Source organism: Pteropus alecto, unplaced genomic scaffold (genome assembly GCF_000325575.1).
Source record: "Pteropus alecto unplaced genomic scaffold, ASM32557v1 scaffold311, whole genome shotgun sequence".
Taxonomy (NCBI): Eukaryota; Metazoa; Chordata; class Mammalia; order Chiroptera; family Pteropodidae; genus Pteropus; species Pteropus alecto.
This window is the reverse complement of record NW_006431916.1, coordinates 923588-946550: the sequence shown is the minus strand read 5'-3', so window position 1 is coordinate 946550 and position 22963 is coordinate 923588. Positions and strand designations below refer to the sequence as shown.

Here is a 22963-nt window from a genome sequence, read left to right as displayed (position 1 = left end):
TCTTTGTATGAAATGTTTTAATGAATTATGAACCATTGATCATTACAGACTTTAAGCCTTTAATATTTCTTCTTTCCTATGTAAAACCAGATAATTAGAACAGCCTATCTCAAGTATGACAGAATACTACAGTATGAATGGGAGTAATAGTAATGTTTGCTTTACACATCTCATGCTTCACGAAAGTTAAGAACCTAAGGGAGTGCTCCCGGCTTCTCATGTCAACAAAGCAAATTCAATTATACATTTTTCCTGCTTACAGTTTCAGCTGAAATACACTACTTTGCCTTTCACTAGCACTTTTTATCCATCTCACAAGCACCTTCGCATTATTTTCTCTACTCTCAATAACCTTGTGAGGTAGTGAAGGGAGGGAGCAAGGATTTTTTTTTTTAATTTCGCAGATGAGAAAACTTAAGGTGAATTTTTAACTCAACCTTGGCAGCATATTGAAAATCATCTAGGAAGTTTTTTTTTTAATCCTTATTGTCATGTCTTATTCCAGACCAATATCAGAATTTTAGGGTATAGAACCCAAGTATCAATATTTTTCAAAATGCGCATGACTCCAAAGTACAGCTAAGGTTAACTACTGATTTTGATGATTTATACTCAATCTTCAGGTGCAACAGTCTTCTACCTAAAAGCTCTCTCAGCACCAATAAAAAAGAGATTCCATTTCCTTGCACATTGTAGCAATTTGCTTTAATATTCTGTATAGCTACTATTGGTCTCCACTAACAAATTCATTTATCAGGTTATAAATGAAGGCTCTTCATTCCCCTAATGTTCGTGCTAAATATGAACCTCCAATTTTATAATGTTAGCAAATGGGATATTAGAGAATCTAAATCTTTAAAAATAGCTTGTTAAATATTTAGGCAATTATTTGATTCTAGGTTCAATATGCAATAACCATGTGTTTCTGTTTTCCACTCAGCACCTTCAAAACTTTGTTACAAAATGAATGTCTACTAACAAGGCAAAACGTTATAAACAAAACTCTGAGCAAAAGTTCTTGGAATTGGCTGTACCACAATCTAAAAAAGAAACAAGTATTTAAAGGTCTTTATAGTTTTCTAACTAGCTCAATCTTCATCTTGAACCAGTTCTTTTTTAAACTTTGTCAAATTGAGTCAAGAAAAATCAATTTCTGTAGCAGCTATAGTCTCTAATACATGTAACATATAATTTCACTATGTACTATTAAATATGGTTTCCAGGAGTTTCTTCTTGACATAGATGTCGAAAAGAATCTTTAACAAATTTCATCTTTAAGCAACATAACAAATACATAATAAATATATGTAAACCTGTCAGGTGGCAAAAATAAATCTTTGTTCATGATTCAAATCCCCTGCTTCATAGGAGTATTGATAATCCTAACTCTTAAAGAGCAGCCCAAGAACCCCAGTCAGCTGCTTGCTGTCCCTAATTTTATTAAAGACAAAATATACATACAGCAATAACCTAAAAAGTACAAAGATTCCACTTGCCTTAGTCAGTATTTATCACAAAGATGTATCTGACACCATACAATTTATACTTTCATACAGAAAGATGTTTGTTTCTCTTCTAACAAAAGAAAATCTCAGCTCATGTATGTTGGATTATTAATTCAAAGGAGTAATAGTGAAATCAAATTTATTAGTCAAAAATTCAGAATAGGAATTAATGTTAAACTCTTCTACAATGAAACCTTCAAAATATTGCCAACCTGAAGTTTTCAGCACAAGGTGTTTTATTCCAAGTCCCATGGGGGCAATTATATATACTGAGATTAAGAACATTCTTAACCTGAGTTCAGGTTGGCACTGTTCCTGGTGGGTGAGTAAACATTTTCTTGATAACCCCAATGAAGAGTCTGAGGCTTAGATTGTTGCATGATGTAAACAATATTAAAATTTAAAAAATTATAATATCTACATTATAAAGTTATAAAATAAAAGGACCATTAATTGATTCTTTTCCTAAGGTCTGTGAGTAACAGCTTTCATATTTGAGGCCTATAAAAGCAAATGGCAATGTCTGTGTTGTCATGAGACATTTTCTCAGAAGGCCAAAAAATAAAACCAGATACAAGATGCACATCATTATTATTACTGATATACGTATGATTAAAAATAAATTTGCCTTCCCTCAATCTTTAGCCAGGAGATTAAAGGATTTTTACAATAATTTTGATCATTTTTTTAAGAAAAACAGACTATAATAGCTATGGAAACTGTAAACTAAATATAAAATAAGCCAATACAACATATCTCCTCTTAAAATCCTCTTCTTTGTAGTTACCTAATTGTCTCTAAATGTTATTTTAATTTTGTACCATGTAGTGGTTTTTAAGAAATTGGACTAGAACAAAGCAACCCCTTTGTCCTGTTTTTGTTTTTTTTTTACAGTTGTTTTTACACACATATTTGTATATACAACTTTTAAAATAGCTGCACAATTTTACATCTCACTGTTAGAGAAGTGCAGTCCAAGCAGACCATGCTTCTCAATATATTAAAAATATTAAATAAAACCCAACCAGTTTCATACATTTCTGATAGTCAAGCTGGCTGGAAAAAAGGGGTCTGGAGAAAAAACAGGCAGTTGTAAAACAGGATCAGTCTTTCTTCACAAACACACTACTTAAAAATCTTGCTATTTCCTTATCTTATTCCTTTTACAGCATCTCTAAATTCTCACCTTAAAAGTTGGAAATAACACATTGCTAACTTACAGACAAAATCTGTTGCAACATGCATATGTCAACTGCCCACTCAACCAACTGCAACCCTGAGGATTTTTCTGGCCCAGTAGAAAGAGGAAACACTAAGATAATCTCTGCTGTAGAGTTGCTTCTCCAGTTAACAATTTCATGTTTTCAGGATGTTTCTTGGGCATGCATGTATGACACTGTCACTTCATGATTCTACTTTCCACAAGAAGATATCTCCTCTACTGTCTTTCATCCCAAGAAAGCCACTGTCATCCATCCAAAGGTTTTCCAAGGTAAACCAAAGTCACTTCTGTGTTGCCATATACAGCGGAAACTGCTGGATACAAGCAGGCCTTGGGAAGCCCTCTAAAGGCAACCCCCAGGAACTCATATCCACGTTCAAAGGCTAAAGTCTTATCTTCCATGTCCAAGATGACTCGAATTCTTTCTCCTATCTGCAAATAGATAACAAAAGAAGGTTAGAAGAAAACCCACCAAGGGCATAGATAGAAGAAACATGAGACAAATGAACAAGTTGAAAATATTATTTTGGATATATACCCTAAAAGTTATCTAGAGAAACAAGGAGAAACTTCGGGAAGAAAATATATCAATTTCATTACAACTGCCTGATTTGATAATTTTTTTTTAAATTTAAGACTTGCATGGGATCTACATTTAATACTAAAAATTTAAATGTTTCCTTTGAATAGTCTCCAGATTTTATTTACTCTTTGTTAAAAGGCTTTTCTTAAGAAGGTTACCACTAAAAGCTGTAACTTGGTACAGCACTTTACCAAAAAAGACTTTCTAAATAAACTTTTCAAATTACTATAGTATGTATATGTAAAATAGAATGTTATTCATCCATAAAAAGAAATGCACTTTTAATATATGCTACAATATGGATGCATCTTGAAAACATTATGCTACATTAAATAAGGCAGACACATAAAGATAAATATTGTATGATTCTACTTATATCAGGCACGTAGACTATTCACATTCATAGTCAGAAAGTAGAACAGAGGTTACCAGAAGCTGGGGGCAGGGAGGGAAATAAAGAGTTATTTTCTAATGAGCACATAGTTTATGTTGGGGATAATGAAAAAGTCTGGGGTACAGATAATGGTGATGGTTATACAACGTTGTTAATGTATTTAATGCCACTGAACTATACACTTACAAATGGTTAAAATTATAAATGCTGTATATATTTTACCACAATAAAAAAGTTACATATATACTATAATAAAATACTTACATAGCCTTTAAAGTTTACAAAGCAGTTCTATATACAATGTGGAACTTACATGGTCATAAATAGCCAAATCTGACTACAGATTCTAAAGATGCAGAATAGGCTTATTAAATAGTCACTCTGTAGATCACTGCTCTGAAACATCTGTTCGTTATAAAAACAGAAGCACTGATTGTTAACTAAACTGAAAGCACAATATATCCAGTTATTTTCCCATTTGGAAAAGTAAGCAAAGAAATAAGGATGTTTTATCTTTATAATTTGCACCTATAAAAGGCTGAAACATCTATATACTTGGAGGCAGAAAGTCCTAACATTTGCAATAAAAAATAATAATTTAATACTTGCCAAGTATAACTCCTGTTGTTATTACTTTCCTTCACTGTATTTCCTAACACAAATAACTACTAATATCTGCTTTTTTTCCACCCTTTGCCCAACTCACGATTAACCTATACCCCATTTTATAGACCCAAGAATATCCTACTCATCATATAACTACTGTACCATCAAAACATGAAAAACAACAAAAAATTAAAAATTAATATCTTGTTAGATATTCGTTTTGTGCTTTGTTTTATCTTTTTTTTTTTTTTGATATTGACATCAATCCTAGGAGTTATCCCTATTTTACAGAAAATGAAACTAAGAAGACACTGTCACTCCTGGTGAAATTTGCAAGTTTGCTTTACTTTTGTTTGAGGATACAGTATGCACACAGTATAGAGAGCAGAAAGCAGAAGTCTTACTAACTTTAATTGTCAGAGGGCAATACTTGGAGACAGCAGAGTAATTGGAAACTTAAGAAGTAGGAACTCTAGAAGCAACGGAACCACAAAGAGGATGAGCCCCCAAATCTGAGAATAAACTCTGCCCAAATCCAGGTGTGACCACTATACTACACAGATACAGAGGAAACCTCCAGAGAACCAGGCTGAAAAAGTAGCAGCTAGAAGGCCCCACCTCACTCCCTTAAAAAAACAAACAAAAAATTGAACGAAGACATTAGCTGCTGCACAGCGTGGTGGAGACAGTTTATAGCTTTAGTCTACAAAAATTAACTGCCTGCTAGAACAAGAAAACTTACACTCTTCAGAAAAACAAAGCAATTTCTAGAGGAACAAAACATTCCAGATACTGTGCATATTATTGATAATGCACAGTTTTCAATTTAAAAATTACTGGATATGAAAAGAAACAGAAAAGTACAACTCATACTCAGGGAGAAAAAAGAAGTCAATTGAAACTGATTCCAAGTAGGCCCTGATATTAGTAGGCCTCGATATTGGATTGGCAGACAAAGACTTCAAAGCAATTATTATAAATATGTGCAAAGAATTAAAGAAAAATCTAGTATTGATGAATGCACAAATAGAGAATCTCAATAGAGAAATGGAAACTATAGAAAAAAGAACCAAATGAAAATTCTAAAGCTGAAGAGGACAATAACTAAAATTCACTAGCCTGGCTTAACAGCAAGAAGAAATAGCAAGAAGAAAGAATCTATGAACTTGAAGATAAAGCAATAGAAATTATCCAACCCCCAAAAAAAATAAAGAAAAAAAATTTTTTTAAAGAAAATAGCTTCAGAGGCACAGAGACAAGGACAATATCAAGCAGCCCAACAATTACATTAAATGAAAATGGATTAAACAGTCAAATCAAAAGGTAGAGATTATAAGATCAGGTTTGGTAAAAAGCAAGACTCAATTATAGCCAGTCTAGGAGACCCGTTTTTAATACAAAGACAGATTAAAAGAAAAAAGATGGAGGAAAAGAGGTACTTTGCAGCAATAAGCATAAGAAAGTTGGAATGGCTATATTTATATCAGACAAAATAAACTTAAAAGTAAGGCATATTACTAGAGTCAAAGTCGGTCAATTCATAATGATAAAAGAGCTAATAAGGCTGGGAGATATAACAATTGTAAATGTATATACACCTAATAACAGAGCTCTAAAAACACATGAAGCAAAAACTGACAGAACTAAAAAAAGAAATAGATAAATTAGCAAGTACCGTTGGAGATTTCAATACTCCTTTCAGTAAATGACTGAACAGGAGAAAGAAAAATCAGTAAGGATATAGAAGACTTGAATACTATCAACTAACTTGACCTATCATTTATAGACTATTCCATCCAACAATAGAATATGTGTTCAAACACACATGGAACACTCATCAAGATAAGTCATATGCTGGGAAGAAAACAAATCTCAATAAATTTAAAAGAACCGAAATCATACAAGAGTTTGTGTTCTCTGCAAAACAAAGACTAAAGGACTTTCACTATAAAATCACCACCAGACTAGTCATGGACTTTATCTTCAATGATTATTAAGTCTAGACACCCTTCTAGGATATTTGCAGAGACTGAAAGGACAGTGAGGAAAGGATTCTATGAAAGAAAATCCTTCCAGGCTTTTCTATCTCAGGAAATTGAATATATTTTTAGTTCTACTTTAGTATGCCTGACTTGAAGTCATTACTGAGGCTAGAGTTTTCAAGCCATACGTTCCTATGAAATATGCACTCTATAATTCCTTAAAATTTCCAGTTTCTTATCAGATTGTGTTTTAGACTCTGCTGAATCCATGGTAATCATATACCCTTTATAAATAGGAACTATAATTTTGACCTAGAATCAAATAAGTATAGGTAAGACTAAGACGAAAAGAATTTAAAATGCAAAAGTTTGCCTGAACTTTTCTGTCTTTATAGAAATCAGTAACACCTTCAGAGGCCACAAACAGATTAATTAAGTACCAGAGGGTATGTGTGTGCATGCACACAGGTGCATGCATTTGTGGGGGCAAGAGGTCTAGAAAAAGTAGATTTGGGTGTACCAAAACATAGGAAAGATGGCAATTTAAAGCATGAGTTGGCAAACTATGGTCCCTGATCCATATCTGGCCTGCAGCCCATAAATAAGGTTTTACTGTAACACAGCTATGCTCATTCTTTACATATTATCTATGGCTGTTTTTGTGCTATAACAACAAGAGTTGAATAGTGACAGAGACCATATGGATGACAAAGCCAAAAATATTTACTATCTGGCCCTGCACAGAAAAAGTTTGCCAACCCCTGATGTAGAGAGCAAAGATGACTTGCTCAAGGTTGAATATGTATTAGGAAACAAGTACTGAGATAATAGAAGATTATCAGAGTAGCAAAGAAAGGACAGTTACACCATTTAATTAAAAATTACCAAAAAGACATACAAAGCTACTATATTAAATTTTGTAAATTTAAAACAAATAAAGGCATGATTTGACAAAGGCTCACATCTCAGAAAACACCTATTTCTCACCTGATATTTTGGTGCATTGTTGCACTGTGGAAAACTGCCATTGACTTCTCCATTATGAAGTAGATTATTGTCCACCAGATTCCAGCCCCAGCTCTGGTCATCACTGCCCAGCAATGCCACGTAACCTTGGCACTGCATGGGAGCCCGTTTTGTGGCAATTCCAATCACTGCCACAGTGCCTAGAGGGCCCTCCCACCATACTTCCCATGCATGGCGGCCCTCACTGAAACCAATCTTGGTCCTTGCACCATCAGTGCTTTGAGCAATGGGGTTTCGATGTAAAGTAAAGCCATTCTTCTTAATGTAGACATTCCTGGAGCAGTCATTAGTGCTGAAGGCATGCTGGAAAGCACGTACCTGAAAAGATGAAAACCAGACCAAAGAAACAGAAGTTGGATATTTCTTAAATATTAAAAAATGCCTAAACTTTAGGCTATGTGTTTTTAAACAATAAAGTTATATATTTCTAAATGGTACAATACGTATTTCTAAAAAATAGCTAAAGTTTCAGGATGGGATACTAACATAACATTTAAAATAACTGCCAACTATTTCATTGTTGATAAAATTCTAAAACGTAATATTATTTCTCCAAATAGGCTTCTTAAAATGTCAAATATATATACACAAGAATCTTTATATTTTAGAGATAATGCTCAAATGTTTATGGATAAGATATCAAGGAATTGCTTTGAAATACCTAGGGTTGGAGCAGGATAGTAGGTGGGGTAAACATGAAAACTAGATTGCCCATAAATCAATAATTGGCAAAGCTTGGTGATAGGTATAGGAAGTCATTAAACTATTTTCTCTATTCTTGTTTATATTTGATATTTTTATATCGAAAAGTTAAGAGAGGCAGTTTTCATGTTGGCAATGCTGCCAGCAAAAGAATATTTTAAGTAAAATAGAAAACTTAGTCATAGCAGCTCTAAAGTTAATAAAAAATTTTAATAAACACAAACTATCTTAGATCCTTGGCCTCCTTGCTAGACATCACTCATACACTGAGACAGCACCACTCTCATTTTACCAAATCAAATAATCCCCTAGATAGCATCTAAATTCAACCACTAGGATTTATAGAGAGCCATTAAGAACAGCTGTCATTGGCAGGACAGGTTAGCTGATCTTCAGTAATTATCAGTTTTTTTAAGCTTCCAAAATACAGACTGTATGAAAATTGCCACTCTGAACAAATAACAATTTCTCATGTTATTTGGTTTTGGTTTGTATGTTTTTTTTAAATACTCTACTTTATTCAAACTACCCAAAAGCAGCCAAAGGCTAAGATCCATTGCTTTAGTTAACTTGCGATATCAACTCTAGAATCATAGAATTTCAGTATTAGGAAGGATCCTAAATGTCACCTAGTTCAACTCAGGGATGAGGACATGGACCTAAAAGTCAACAGCTAGTTTGAGCAAGAACCCCAAAGAGAAGTCAGGTATCTAGTACCCTCATCCAGTGTTCATTTACTATTAGTCAGTACTCCACTATTTCATTATTGTGCTTCAGAGCAGAGAAATTTAATAAAAAACAAACAAATCCTGCTTGTTTCAGGGATCCCATGTTTTCACAAGGAGGCTGTAAAACTGAAGCATTCCTAAATTTTTTCCCTATCTGTTCCTGTTTATAATACACTTTTAAGCACCTAAAAGATCAGAATATAGGATGAAAAGGGGGAGTAAAATGTCCCCCAAAATTTAAGTACATCCTAAATAACTCAAAAGACTACTATCAAGACAATTAACTCCTTATTATAAAATATTTAATTAATTCTTACCTATGCCTATCTTCAATTCTTATAAATTCCAATTGCTTTTCCTCTATCCTTATTCTCGTTGTCATACTGACACTGTTGACAAGCTCTTCCTCAAAGATCATTGACATCTCCCTATTACCTTGGACTATCTTTCACTGTATACTTTTTTGGTGACTATCCTACTTCTGCTCCTAAACTCTCTAGATCTCGATCTTCAGTCTTCTACCTGAATTCTTCCAGATATGTCATTCTAAAACAGTACCTTTATTACATTTCATCCCAGTTCAATAACCTTTGATACTTCTGTACTACCATATGAACTGTAAATTCTGCCTGGCCTTCAAAGCCCTCCAGATGTGGTTCCTCCTGTTTCTAAGTTCGTGTTGTTCTCCTTGTCTGTGGTATCATACCTGCTTTCCTTCTCCCACATATCCTCTAAGACCGGCTCGTCTTACCACCTCCATGAAGCTATTCTTAACCAGGACCACCCAATCTCCCTGACTTCACTCTCCTGAACTCCTACCCATCATAGTCGGCACCATGCAACACTTAATTCTGTACACACTCCAACCACTTGATTCTAGTAAAAAATATATCGCGAAAAATATGATCTAATCTAAATGAATCAAACCTCTATAGGTTTGAAATACACAAAATCCAGACTGAGGGAAACTCTACAGGGTAAACAACCTGGTTTCTTCAACAAATAAGTTACTAGGGTAGGAGGTAGGGAGATGGAGGGTGAATTTGTAGACTGAAATAGCCTTAAGAGACATATCAACTGTTTGCAAAGAAACATTATATAGATCTTGATTAAACTGAAAATTAAAAATAAACATCTGAAATTTATGAGATAAATGGAAATTTGAACACTTTGTTTTTTATATTACAGTTTATTTCTTTATACTTTAGATATGATATTGTGATTATGTTAAGTGTCCTTATCTTTTAGAGATGGATACTGAAAACTTTAGGTGAAATGGGAAAATAAATCCATGAATTAATCTATAGTTCCCGTCTCACACTCTTATGCACAACCTGGATGTTAACATTATGCCAAACAACTTTAAGACATAGTTTAGGATCTAAGTCTGAACTTCAGAGAATTATAGTTAGATGCTAAGTATGACTGGAATAATTGATGCTATTTGGTGACATGTACAACATGAACTTTTAAAAAGAAGACGAATCCTAAATAGACTGACAACTCCAAATACTTTCCAGTTTTATGCTATCCCAAGCCTGTTCCCATACTTCTGTTACCCAGGCTTCCTGGTAATTCTGATTCTTCCTTCTTCCTCATCTTACTCACCTAGTCAACTAGCTGTCCGCCGTGTAGATCTGTTCTCTGCAATAGCTCTCCTAACCATTCCCTTCCCTCCTTTATACACTTGTTCACACATTTGTTCTATACCTTAAATACCTCTGGTATAGGCACTAACCCTTGCCCTCTCCAATTCATTTTATGGCTTAGTTTTTCTAACGCACAGCTCTTACTTTGTCACTCCTCTGTTCAAACTTCTGTGGTTTCCAACTGCAGAACGAAGCCCAAACTGTGCTTCAAAGGCCTCTATGATACATCCAGTTTCAGCTTATCTGTGCATATTTTCTACTACTTTAATTCAATATAACTATTTTATATCTTTAGCCGCTCCTCTAAGCTCTAAACTCTTAACAACTACCTATCTGAAATCTCCTGGATATCTCAAAAACAATGTAAATTCTACTCTACCGAAATTGAATTCATTCCTCCTAAATCTATCTAGCCCGGGTGATCGCTCTATTATGTAAGCCAGATATCTAGGAGTCATCCTTAACACCTCCCTCTTCTTCACTCCTAATGCAAATCTATTGCTAAGTCTTATAAATTTTGCTTCCTAAATCTCTCTTAAATTTCTCCCCATCTGCTCCACTACTTACTTCCTAATTGATCTACCCATATTTCTAAGGTTCTCTTCAACTTGTTCTCCATACTGAAGCTAGAAATAATCTCTTAAAAATGCATAATAATCATATCACCAATCCCCACACTCCTAACCCCCTTACTTCCAGTTTAAAAAGGATTCCCTACAGAAGTAGGCCCCAACCTACTCCTTCTGTCTTATCTCAAACCTACCTCACCTTTGCTCTCTATGCTCCAGCCACACTGAAGTATTTTTTTGTCCTTCATACTCATCAGGTTCCCTCCTGGAAGGCTCTTCTCTCCCTGCTTAATCGATTAATCCTTATCTTTCAGGTCTCAGTTCATGCTTTATTTCTTCAGAGGACTTCCCTGACCGTCCTAAGTGAAATCTTCCGTTACTGACACTCAGAGCACCATGTTTCTCTCCTTCATAGTACTTACCACAGATATGATTTCACAATTGTGATTATTTGATTAATACCTATTTTCTCCAACTAGATTGTAAGGCAAGGCATCCATAAGAGCCTGTGTCTGTTTTTATTCACCATTCCATCTACAAAACTAAGCACAGTGGCTGGCATTCATATATTTTTTAAAATAAAAATACAGTATATGCTGTACAAAGCCTTTGCTTTCCATTTGTCCCGCTTTTCTTCAGGATATTTCCTATTAGTAAAATGTTCAAATCCTCCCCATCCTTAAAGTTCAGCTCAGATATAATCTCAACCTCAAACCTTCTCCAATCCTCCACTCAACTTGCAAATCTCTTTCACTGTACTTCTAGCATATGTTTTTTTAATCTCTAACAGGAGCAATTTCTACCATGTGTTAGTTATTTCTACACATTTTTTTCTCCCCTATTAGACTGAGGGCTTCCTTACTAGACTATCTGACTTCTTTTGAATTAATCTTTTTATCCTCAAGATATTCGAGAAAAGTCCTCCAATGTCTGAATGAACATGCTATTAGTATGCCTACAATACTTTCAGTGCTTGTAGTAGAAAGACATACAAAATACTAAAAACTTAAGAAACCTAAACTATCTACATAAGGATACAAAAGAAATAGGTAACACAGGCTGCCTCCAAGAAGGGAAACTGGGTGGCTGGAGGACAAGGGCAAAAGGAAGACATTTTGCTTTTTTTGAATGTTGACTCACATGAACACATTATCTATTACATATGATTATATGACTCTTGAATTATGTGAACTTATCTATTATAGAACAATTACCAAAATGTCTCAATTTAAAATAAGTAAAAACAATAAACTATGTAAAAATAAAAAATAAAACTTATGAAGCCTATACGTTTATCAGGCCAAACAGGTGCAATCTTCCTCACTATACTATGTAAATTACAGCTAGTATCCACTGAGCATCTACCAGGTACAAATATTGTCGTAGTAAATTAACATGTTATTTCACTTAGTAGGAAAAACTTGATCATATTTAACAGCAATATTCCTCATTTTATTTAACTAAAACCTTCTTTATTACAGAAGAATAAATTTTACATCTATTTCACATGGGAAAGTTTATGTCTTACCTCGATCACCACTGGCAGTCTAGCACTAAAAAGAGATGTTTTCCAATTTTAATTATTAATGTATTTTTTATGTTTACCACATTTTAAGTCAGCCTTTATCCTCTCTCATATACGCTCTTGGTGACTGCTATACTTAATAGCTGTTATCCATCTAACTGAACTCAAGCTTGAGGCCTTTTATTTATATCGCCTGAAGAATCCTCTCAGCCCTACTGTATCTGTTACTTGACATTTATTTGTATATGAATGTAGTAATATGTACGAGAATCTAGAAGAAAAAAAGGCAGCAAGCAAAACCGGAATTCTATGACAAATAGAACAGATGAGACATACCATCAAGGTGAAACTAGGAAAAAGTTGGCAAGAAAGTAGCCACTTAATACTGGGACAAGGCAGTATTATGACGGTTAAGAGATGCTGAGGGGAGTCTGGGCTATGAAAGCCTGTATCTTGAAAATTAACAGGATGCCTAGGACCACACTCACTTATAAGCCTGAAACATAGTGGAAGGAATTAAAGAAGACCTGGGTGAAAACAAAGAAAAAATAGTTCTAAATCAGAACTTGGAAAAGATGAGGTAAAATGTGGGATGAAAACGAAAATCTTTGAAAATAAGCGGATGTTAAGGCAACAGAGATATCTAATAAAGCCTATTTGAAGGGTAGGGGAAAAAATGAGCGTATTAAAGGTACAACAATGGGGGTGGTCTGTCTTTAAAGGGAAAGACTGTGGAAAGTAGAATGAGTGATGGAAAACCAGGGATGGGAAAGCAACTGGTCCTTTAAAAAGTGTATCACGGAAGTGTAGTGGGTTAAGGAGCAGAACTTCAATCCAAAGAGAAAAGAATCTTCATGGAGGGGTGAGGTAAGGTATTGACCCGTGCGGTGGAAAGGCGGGATGGTGAAGCGAGGCGTCTGACTCAGAAGCTTAGATGAGAAGCGCTGAGAGCGGTGCGCAGGAGCGGGGCTGAGGGCAGCGGCGTAGCTCGGGGCTCCCTCACCTTGGCCTTGTAGCTGGGCAGGTTGCAGAGGATGTCCGTGCGCAGAGCCTCTTCTGCCAGGCTGCGGGCACACAGGCTCCGCCACACCTCGCTATTCTCATCGCCGTGCAGGCAGCGGTACCAGTGCTTGCAAACCAGGGCGCAGCTCCGCAGCTCGGACAGCTCCAGGTAGGAGAACACCAACTCCAGCACCCGGCTGGGCAGCCGGCCCCCGGCCCCCGCGGACCCAGAGCCCGAGCCGGAGCTTGCGCCGCCGCCGCCGCCACTGCTACAGCCAGCGCCGCCCGAGGCTGCTCCAGCCCCAGGGGCCGGGGCCGCCATCGCCTCACTAGCCGGCCCGAGGGCCGCCGCCGCCGCTTCGCCCCGTCTCTGCTGGGGAGGCCAAACCTCGCCTTGAGACCGGAGCAGCGCGCTCACCGCCCCTTTCACAGTCAACCGTCCAGCCCTTCCACCACTCCCGCCCCTGCCCAGGGGCGTCCGCCGCGCGCCCCGCCTCACTGAGGGCAGACGCACCAGCCGCACGGGCGTCCCCCGCCCCTCCCCCGCGGCTCAGCGCGGGCGCCGGAACCGCCCGACTAGCACGGCTTCCCCGTGGCGCGCCCGTGACTCCGCCATGCGGGTTGAGGGCACGAAGCAAAGGCGCACGCCCAGCTCGTTCGCGGTTCCTCTCAGGCCCGGATGTGACTGTTTGGCTGAGGCGCCTCGCGCCCTACGCTACATGGGATTGGGCGCCCGTGGGTGAGGTCATTACGAGGCGCCGAGGAGGGAAGCGGGAAGCGCAGGTATGAGGCTGGCGCCGGTGGGCTCGTGGCTGGCCTCCGGTGCCTTTTCCTCTTTTGCGGGTAGAGATCCCGCATTGGCTTTCCTAGGCCTTTCTTCCTGTGAGTTTCCTTCTGTCAGCTAGGTCCCTGCCTCAGACTCCAACCTAACGCATGAAATTTCCCTCTCTAGCAAATTCCTGGCTCCGCAACCTTCGGCTTAAGTCGGCTCTTCTTCCTTTACATTCGGCAGATGAAGTCTTATTGGTCAAGCCCTCTTGTTTTCCCCAAGTACCGGTACTTATTAGAAAGTGTGACCCAGCGTGTATTCGGAAAGTAAGGTCGCCGCATTTGAACCCCCCTCCCCAGCAACGTTTGATAACCTTAAAGTGCCGTTTAAGTGCTTATTAAGTGCTACATTCTTTTGGGCAAAATGTAGCCTTTTTCAGCCTTTCCTGTAATCCCACCGATTAGTAGGCGGGTTAAGGCAAATGTGTTTTTATTTAGACAGTCCGATGGGGAGAATGACGTAGAGGCTAAAATTATACGTGGCTTCTTGGAAGAGGAAGAATTGCAGCATTATTTGGTCACGTTTTCCTAGGTGGCCCAAAAAGTTTTCGGACAGCCTTTAAAGTGTGACGAATGTTTAATAGGAGAAAATAACTATAATGTGAGCCAGACCCTGTAATGAAGTCCTTTACGCGGGTTTTTATGTAACTCCCAAAACGTATCTGAGGTAATTATTATAATAATAGGCTTCACAGATTCCCTAAGTAGTCAACCCCATTGTCTTGCCTTTATGTAGTAAGAAATCATTCCAGAAACTCCTCTGTTGTTCCCTAGTAAAAATAGAACAGCCACTACCTTCTCTACTCTGATATATAGTGTTTGATTATTGCATTCCCTTCCCAGATGTTTTTTTCCAACATGCTTAGTAATCCAGATTCTTTTCATTCTTGCTAATGCCTTTAGTCATATTGTTTGCTATCCAGCTTCAGATCAAGACCAACTTTGGAAAACCAAAACATGTAAAGAAAAGTTGACCTATATTCATTACAGTGATAGTAACTATATGGTAGTGTAACCTCAGACTACAGTTTTATTAATTAATTTTTCAGCTTTCAACCATAGGACATCCAAGGAAGGAAGATCAGCTTTTTCTGGAAAGACACTTATGTTTCATTTAAATCTTCAAGGATGAGTAGAGTTGATGCATCTGAGAAGGGGCAAAGACCCAGGCAAAATGAACAGCTTTAAAGTCACACTTGAAAAGAACAAGTGGATATATGGAAATATGACTGGAGCAGAGTGTTTAGAGTAGAGCTCATTCAGTTATTAAAGATGTTGGCCTTTATCTTGTCATAGTATAGGGGAGTTAGAGCCTTTCAAGGAGCTGATCAGACAATTTTGGTGCTAATCTACTCCAGTTAGTTAGGTGACTTTTTGCGGGAAAGTACCCGCCAAGTGGCCCACGTAGAATTTCAAAGTAGGAAAAGATTTTCTTTATCATACCTCCTTTTCTTTATACAGATCTTTTACCTACTCATCACCCTCCTGACCATGCGCCATCCCTCAAGTTCAGTATCCTCATTCTGTCCTCTGGCTGTTTAGAGCTGCCAATTGTTGTACTCCACCCTTTCTAAAAATGCTCTCAAAATACCCCACTCTTCCCCCGCATCCCAGTCCATGATCTCATTTGGTGTTGGAAGGAATCTCTATTAGCTAATTAAAGTAATTCACAATAGGATATGATTAATTGTGCTTGACACCTTTAGGCATCTGTGTATGAGAAGTTTGACTTGATACCTAAATGTGGGGACAGTGACACCTATTTCTGGTACACTTTCCAGTCTCAATAAGAGAAAAACAAGAAACTGGCTTGATACCTTATTTCTGAAAGTTTGTTTTGATTTAACCCAGATTTAATTACATTTTTCCCACTACTTTGTACCACAGGTATCTGATTAACACTTTTCAGTGGTGGTCTTTGTGTTTTAAATAATAACAAATTTTAATTTTGCAGACAAACAAGTAATTTCAAGGGCTCTGGTTGAATCACAGATCAATACTCTGCATGATAAATGTTGATTGACTAAAAAGCTTGTTTTTTACTAAGGCACATAAAGGTTAAGGTAGAGCTGACCTTGGTCTTAACAAGATTAGTAGACTGAGAGTTACTACTGGTTTCATTAATAGAGAAATTTACAGAAACTGTGTTGTCTGTAATAGTCCCTTTAAATATAAAATCCATCTGTTGCCTGACCTCACACTTTGGGGTGAAGCTTAACCAAATGTGTGTTTAAAATTGAGTTAATCTTTTCCAGAAAAGACTCATATTAGGAAGAAAACCTGCTAAAACTTTTGTCTGCCAGTCAGCATTTACTTAGGTCCTCTGTGGGTAAATTTATGATGGAGAAACCCTGCCTCATTCTTGCCTTAGAGAAAACCTAAAATCCCAGCAGAGATCCAAAAAATTATATGCACACAAAATCCTAAAGCTGTAGAGGGTGGACTTCTGGACTTTAAAGTTAATACATCATAGAGAAAATAAGTGATCAATATTCTAAAGATTCATAACAAAGTTAAACAAAATTATTTGTAATTTAAATGACATTTTCAATAGCTAATTCAAATTTTCATATTTTAAAGTATGATATTGTCTTTATCACATAAGTCAATAGTCACCACAGATGACAGTTCCTAAGCCTAAATGATATTAATATCTTTTATTTTATATTGTGCTAAGTGTCATTTTTTTCTGACATTTGCCAAGAGTCTTTGTTATGGTAGAAAATTATTTAGCATTTCAAAACTTGTCAGCAAAAATCAAACCACCAGGGCTCCCTATCTTTACCTCCCTGTGAGTCATTTCCTCTCTAAACCTCTCCATTAAAACTTACTTGCTTCAGTCTCTGTATAATTAGTTTCCTCTGTATACTAATTGAGTGCTTCTGCTAAGATTAAAAATATATATCTTTTTGTATTTTTGCTATTTTGTTGTCTTTATGAAAATTGCTATCTGATTTTGTGAAATTTCTGTTACTTTGATTACTAAGAAATAAGTGATTTTTTTGCAGTCTAGTTTGTGTTTGTGTGTGTATGTGTGTGGCTAAAAGTGGGAGGAAACAAGCTTTGTGTTGGGAATAGAAATTTTAGGAAGATTGCCAGATTACTTTAAATGATTTTTCAAACCAATATTAAGAAATTTATCTCTGTATTATTGGACTAATTTCAGGTATTGTATCTGAAAATAGTAAAACAACTACAACAATTCTTCACTAGATAAATTCACCTTTGGCTTGTGAAATGAAGAAGTAAATTTAACCAAATTTGTTTGCTTCCTTGTGTCTGGCCACTTAAAGTTGTGTAAATTGCCTTGATTTCCGTTTTTGCTTTGCCCAATAGGCAGTTATGGCAGGGAAGTATGTGGCAATTTCAGTTTATAGATCTGGGATGCCTCGCATATCAGGAATCTAAATTTTGTGCATAAGTACTATTGCATAAGTGCAAGTATGTAATAATGTGATTAAAAATTTGTGAGTACATTTAAAAGCAGTTATGCATTATTAGTAGCTTTTAGTCATTTTCTGTACTTTCAAAGAATACTAACCAGTATAACTATTGTTAAGAGAAATTGTTAGAACAGGGTCTTCATTATTTGAAAGTTTGGAATCCCTTTATATTGTATCCCATGTACAAACCCTAAGGTCCAGGTAACCAGCTCTCCAGAAGAGTTTTGGTTTAGTACAGGTTCTCAAATTCTAGCCTGCATCAAAATCATCTGGAGGACTTATTAAAACATTGCTGGGCCCAACCCCAGTTTGTGATTCAGTGGGTCTAGGCGTTCCTAGGTGATGCTGATGCTGCTAGTCTGGAGACCATACTTTGAGGACCATTGGTGCAGTATAAGAAAAGTGATAATTGTAATATTTGTTTAGTGCTCATTATGTACCAGGCACTATTAATATTGTCTCTAATTTTCTCTGATTCTATGAAATGGATGTTATTATTATGACCCCCATTTTATAGAAAAGGAAAGTGAATCACAGAGAGGAATTTCAGTTACTTGCCCAGTTACTCATCTAATAGGCAATAGAGCTATTTAAACCCATAGTCTAGTTCTAGAGCTCATTCTCTAAAACATTCTGATAAAAGATATAACCTGATGATTATGCAGCCCCCTTTTAAAAAGAATTTTTTCTAATTTAAAATATATGCAGTATTATGTGAGCATCACATCAAAGACTGGAGAACCAGGTGTACCTGGGTTGCTGATTGCAAGGGAAGCCCATTTAGGCATATTCCAGCCAGGCGCACAATAACCCTGTGTTCAGCTAGACTTTTGTAGACTTCATCTTCAAATGTCTTTTTTTTTTTTTTCCAGTTTTTTAGATGTCTTTTTTCTAATATTTAGATGAAATATTACTTATTGCATCTGTCTCCCACCATCAAGTTCTTAAACAAGACATAAGATTATATTCTTTCCCCCTCTTCACAGAGTCTTCTGGACCATTATGGCAGTCAAGTGGTCTGGTGGACATTCTTCTCCTATCCTCTGCCTGAATGCAAATCAAGAAGGACTAGTGGCTTCTGGAGCAGAGGGTGGAGATCTCATGGCTTGGGGTGAAGATGGGACTCCATTGGGACACACACGCTTCCAAGGGGCCGAAGATGTTATCAGTGTCTTATTCTCTCCCTCCTGCCCAACCAAGCTCTATGCCTCACATGGAGAAAACATTAGCTTACTAGATATCAGGTCTCTCAAAGGTTCTCTGGACCATTTTCATGTGAATGAAGAAGAAATCAATTGTCTTTCATTGAATGAAACAGAAAACCTGCTGGCTTCTGCTGATGACTCCGGGGCAATCAAAATCCTAGACTTGGAAAATAAGAAAGTTAGCAGATCACTGAGGAGACATTCCAATATCTGTTCTTCTGTAGCTTTTCGGCCTCAAAGGCCTCAGAGCCTAGTATCATGTGGACTGGATATGCAGGTGATGCTTTACAAAGAGTATTTGGGTAATTTCTAAATGAGACGTGCTAATAGAATCAAATTATTGATCAGACTAAAGATATCTTGTAATTTTCTATTATCTACTAACATGTCTTCTACTGTGTGTTTCATGCTAACTTGACAAAGCTTACTAGATTTTACTTACAAAGTAATCATTAATTCTTTAGTCTTCCTTTCTTAATGCTTTAATACTTTCCTGAAACCTGAGGATTCAGTGTTTGATTCTAAACATTTATTTAAACAAAAGGGCTTGCTGAAGGCAGAGTTTATCACCCGCTTTCTACAAACACTGTTTTTTTTTTAAAAAAAAGTTGAAGGGATTAGATCTGTTTTTATTTTAAAATTCTGGGGTGCATTGATTGAAATAATGTATTTTGGTGACCAGGATCAGAGCATTGTATTCATGGAGAGTTTTGAAAGGAACATCACAAACTAGCCCAAATTCAGAGGAAGGCCATCAAGGGGGTATATCTGTCTAGAAACCCCATAATGTGGAGGAACTGGAGATATTTTATTTTTGGTTTTCATGAAGAGGAAGAATGGAATACGCTGGTCTAAATAGAAGTTATTATAGAGAAGCAGATTTTGGTTTAATAAAAGAAGAAAGCTTTAAATAGCTTGAACTTTCCCACAGCAGATGTGCTTCTTGAGAATAAATCTCTTATCACTGGATTGGGAATAAGCACGGCTTCTTTCTGGTGAGCACTTAGTACTTGCCAATGCTTACATATATTAATTTTCATTCTTATCACACCCTGATAGTGATTACTTCATTTTTAGACATGAGGAAACAGATTCAAATTAAGTACCTGCATAACTGCCTCACTTAGGATGCAAACCTCAGTCTCTCTGACTCCAAAGCCTATATTTTTTCTCTGTGACACCAGAGGTATTTAAGTAGAATATCATCAGTAATGTAGAAAAGGTTCTTGGTTTGGGAACAGGTGACTTCCAGAGGGGAAAAAAACCCATTGTTTATTAATGTTATGTGCCCAGCATTGTTCTAGGCATTTAATCTACTTTCTCAACTATATACAGTATCTTCTAGGACTATGATTCTGTTAATAGTATCAAAGGTTTTGTCTTTCCACCTTCTTGACCAGTGATATTTACCACTCCCTCCTCTACGCTCCCCACCTCTTAATTTAGAAATAGATGAGGTTGGTTTTTGTTGTCACCGTGACTGCCATTCCCTATCCCTCAAGTTAATAGTATTTAGTTGGCAGAATCAGTGCAGGTCCTGCGTGCTGGGACAGTCCTTAAACAATAAAGAATTATCCTACCAAAAATGTCTCTATTGCCTATGCCGAGAATTTTTCTAGACTTATGGGGCACAGTGACCCTATGACCTCTAAACTCCTTTTCCACTCCTAGGTCTTAATCAAGCCCTTTTAAACCTCCTACAATTTTCTATCCTTGTAGTGATAGTCTCCCTGCTTGGTCGTGCAGAAGGACCTACACAACTAGGTGGACATCTGTTTTAAGTAGGCAGGTAGTACAGTGTCTCTTTGACTAGTCATTCTTTCATCCTTAAGCTATACCAGTTTTCAATCACAGGTTCATTATTTCATTACTAGGCCTGGCAATAAACATTTATGTGTGCAAAAATGACCTGGTATTCTTCAGATTAGGCAAGTAGGCATCCAGAATTTACCATTTTGCATCTAGTTCTAGGCAGGAAGCTTTAGCAGAAGGCAGCTGCTAGATAACAGTGTAGGAAATAAATATTTTGTCAAAAAGGAGGCTTAGGTAATTGCTTGACTGCCAAGAATTGCTAAGTTTGCTGTAGATTACCTTCTGCACTGGGTTATGATAATCACAACAATGACTAAGACAGCACAACCATGCTTTTAAGAAATTATTTCCTATTTGCAACAACATGGATGGACCTAGGGGTTATTATGCTGAGCGAAATAAGTCAGAGAAAGATACATACCGTATGATTTCACTTATATGTGGAATCTAAGGAACAAAAAGAACAAACATCAAAAATAGTCACGAATATAGAGGACAATCTGGTGACAGCCAGAGGGGCGGGGATTGGGGGCTGGAAGGAAAAGGTAAAGGGTTAAAGGAGTACAAATAAGTTAATAGATAGTCACAGGGATGGAGAGCATGGCATAGGGAATGCAGTTAGCATTAATGTAATGACTATGTAGAGCCAAAGGGGTAATGAGTAATTGGGGGGATCATTTCATAAACTATATAAATGTCTAACCAGTGGACTGTATACTTGAAACTAATAATAACAAAATGCTAAAAATAAATTATTCCCTACTGACATTGAAACTTAATTTCTTCCACAATTTACCTTTTAAAACCTGGTTATCCAGTATTTTAAATTTTAAAAATAGCCTATAGGGGAGTCCAAGAGTATAATTATAATAGTGGCAGTTCTTATCAGGTTGATTTTGAGAGTTATTTCTTTCTGAGCAAATGCATTTTATCTCAAGGTTGAAATTGAATTACTGCCACACAAAGTAGATATGTTCAGTATACCTATCCTTGTTATTATAGAAATCATAAAAACTATCTTTTGATTTAGATAGATTTAAAATAATTAGGCAGAGCATACTCAAAGAGTCAGGAACCTTAAGAACAAAGTGATTTATTAAGATAATTGAGACCACTTTAAATAGGTACAAATTTTTATATGTGTTAAGGCATAATATTAAATAAATACATGTGTAAGCACCACTCAAATATAGTATAAAAACCTTTGGAAATTTGAAACCATCGTATATTTCTGTAGCACGCATGATTCCTCCCCGTCCCATTTCCACACCTGAAAGTATAGGTACAAAGGTTTGTTCTTTCTGGAATTTGAAAGATTGCTAGTACCAACACTTAAGGATCAGGATGGTGAAGAAGGCTTTTTTTTTCCTTGATTTTTTTATGTGGAGAGAGAGAACTTTTTGAGCAGGGTCACTTTGATATGGTTGCATTCACTTCCAAACATTGGCCAGTTGTCCACTTTTTCTCCCATTGATGTTTTATATGACTGTAAACCCCAAACTCTTGTATTCTTTTCCTTCAATATCTGTAGCTCTCCTTAGGGTAATATTGCATAAAAAGGTGATTGAGAAATTATGAAACACCTTGGAGTATTTGGCAATTAGGAAAAATAAAGCATAAAGAGAATTGTTCCAAGCAGGAACAATTTGGGGATCTTCAGTACTTGGAAATGATCTTGAATTGGTAATCTGGGATGGTTATTAACACATTTAGATGATTTAAGTAAATATAAAACTGTTAAAGGGAGTGGCTCCATAGCGTAGTGGTTAGCACGTCTGCTTTGTACACAGAAGTCCTGGGTTTGCGCCCCAGGTGGATCCACGGACCATACCCTGGGTGCGCCAGGCCCCTCACCTTCAGAGATCCAGTTCTTAAGGGGAAACGTCAACATCCATGGGTCAGGGGTGGAAGTGGATGGGGGGGAATTAAAGGGGAAAAAAATGTTTAAGCTGCTGAAAACACTTTGGGTATAGTTCATGTCTTAGGGGTACAGAAAGTATAATCCAAGCATGAAGGAGCTGAGTGAGAAACTTGTAGGTATCTGCCCATTATAGTTAAGCTGGCAGATTTTCTGATATTTCTTTAATTTCAGTTTGTTAGTAGTATCTTGGCTTCGCCCAAATACCTATTGCTGGCCACTTAGTATAATTTTATAAATCCAATTCAAAAGGAAGTTCTTTCC

General features: G+C 36.8%; 2 protein-coding genes across 6 annotated transcripts in view; one reads left to right on the top strand and one right to left on the bottom strand.

The window, feature by feature from the left end:
- FBXO45 (F-box protein 45) lies at window positions 1-13952 on the bottom strand. The gene is made up of 3 exons (XM_006906153.3): window positions 13495-13952; window positions 7280-7636; window positions 1-3159 (listed from the first exon to the last, which is right to left on the bottom strand). The coding sequence occupies exons 1-3, from the start codon at window positions 13813-13815 to the stop codon at window positions 2974-2976; spliced, it is 864 nt and encodes a 287-aa protein (XP_006906215.1). The 5' UTR covers window positions 13816-13952; the 3' UTR covers window positions 1-2973.
- The window catches only part of WDR53 (WD repeat domain 53), an 11436-nt gene continuing 2023 nt past the window's right edge, over window positions 13551-22963 (top strand). Inside the window, exons 1-2 of one of the 5 annotated variants that reach the window (XM_006906152.3) lie at window positions 14126-14276; window positions 18751-19246. In XM_006906152.3, coding sequence (XP_006906214.1) covers window positions 18767-19246 — 480 coding nt within the window. In that variant the 5' untranslated portion in view covers window positions 14126-14276; window positions 18751-18766. The other 4 variants (XM_015600333.2, XM_025041879.1, XM_025041877.1 and 1 more) reach the window with 4 other exon arrangements.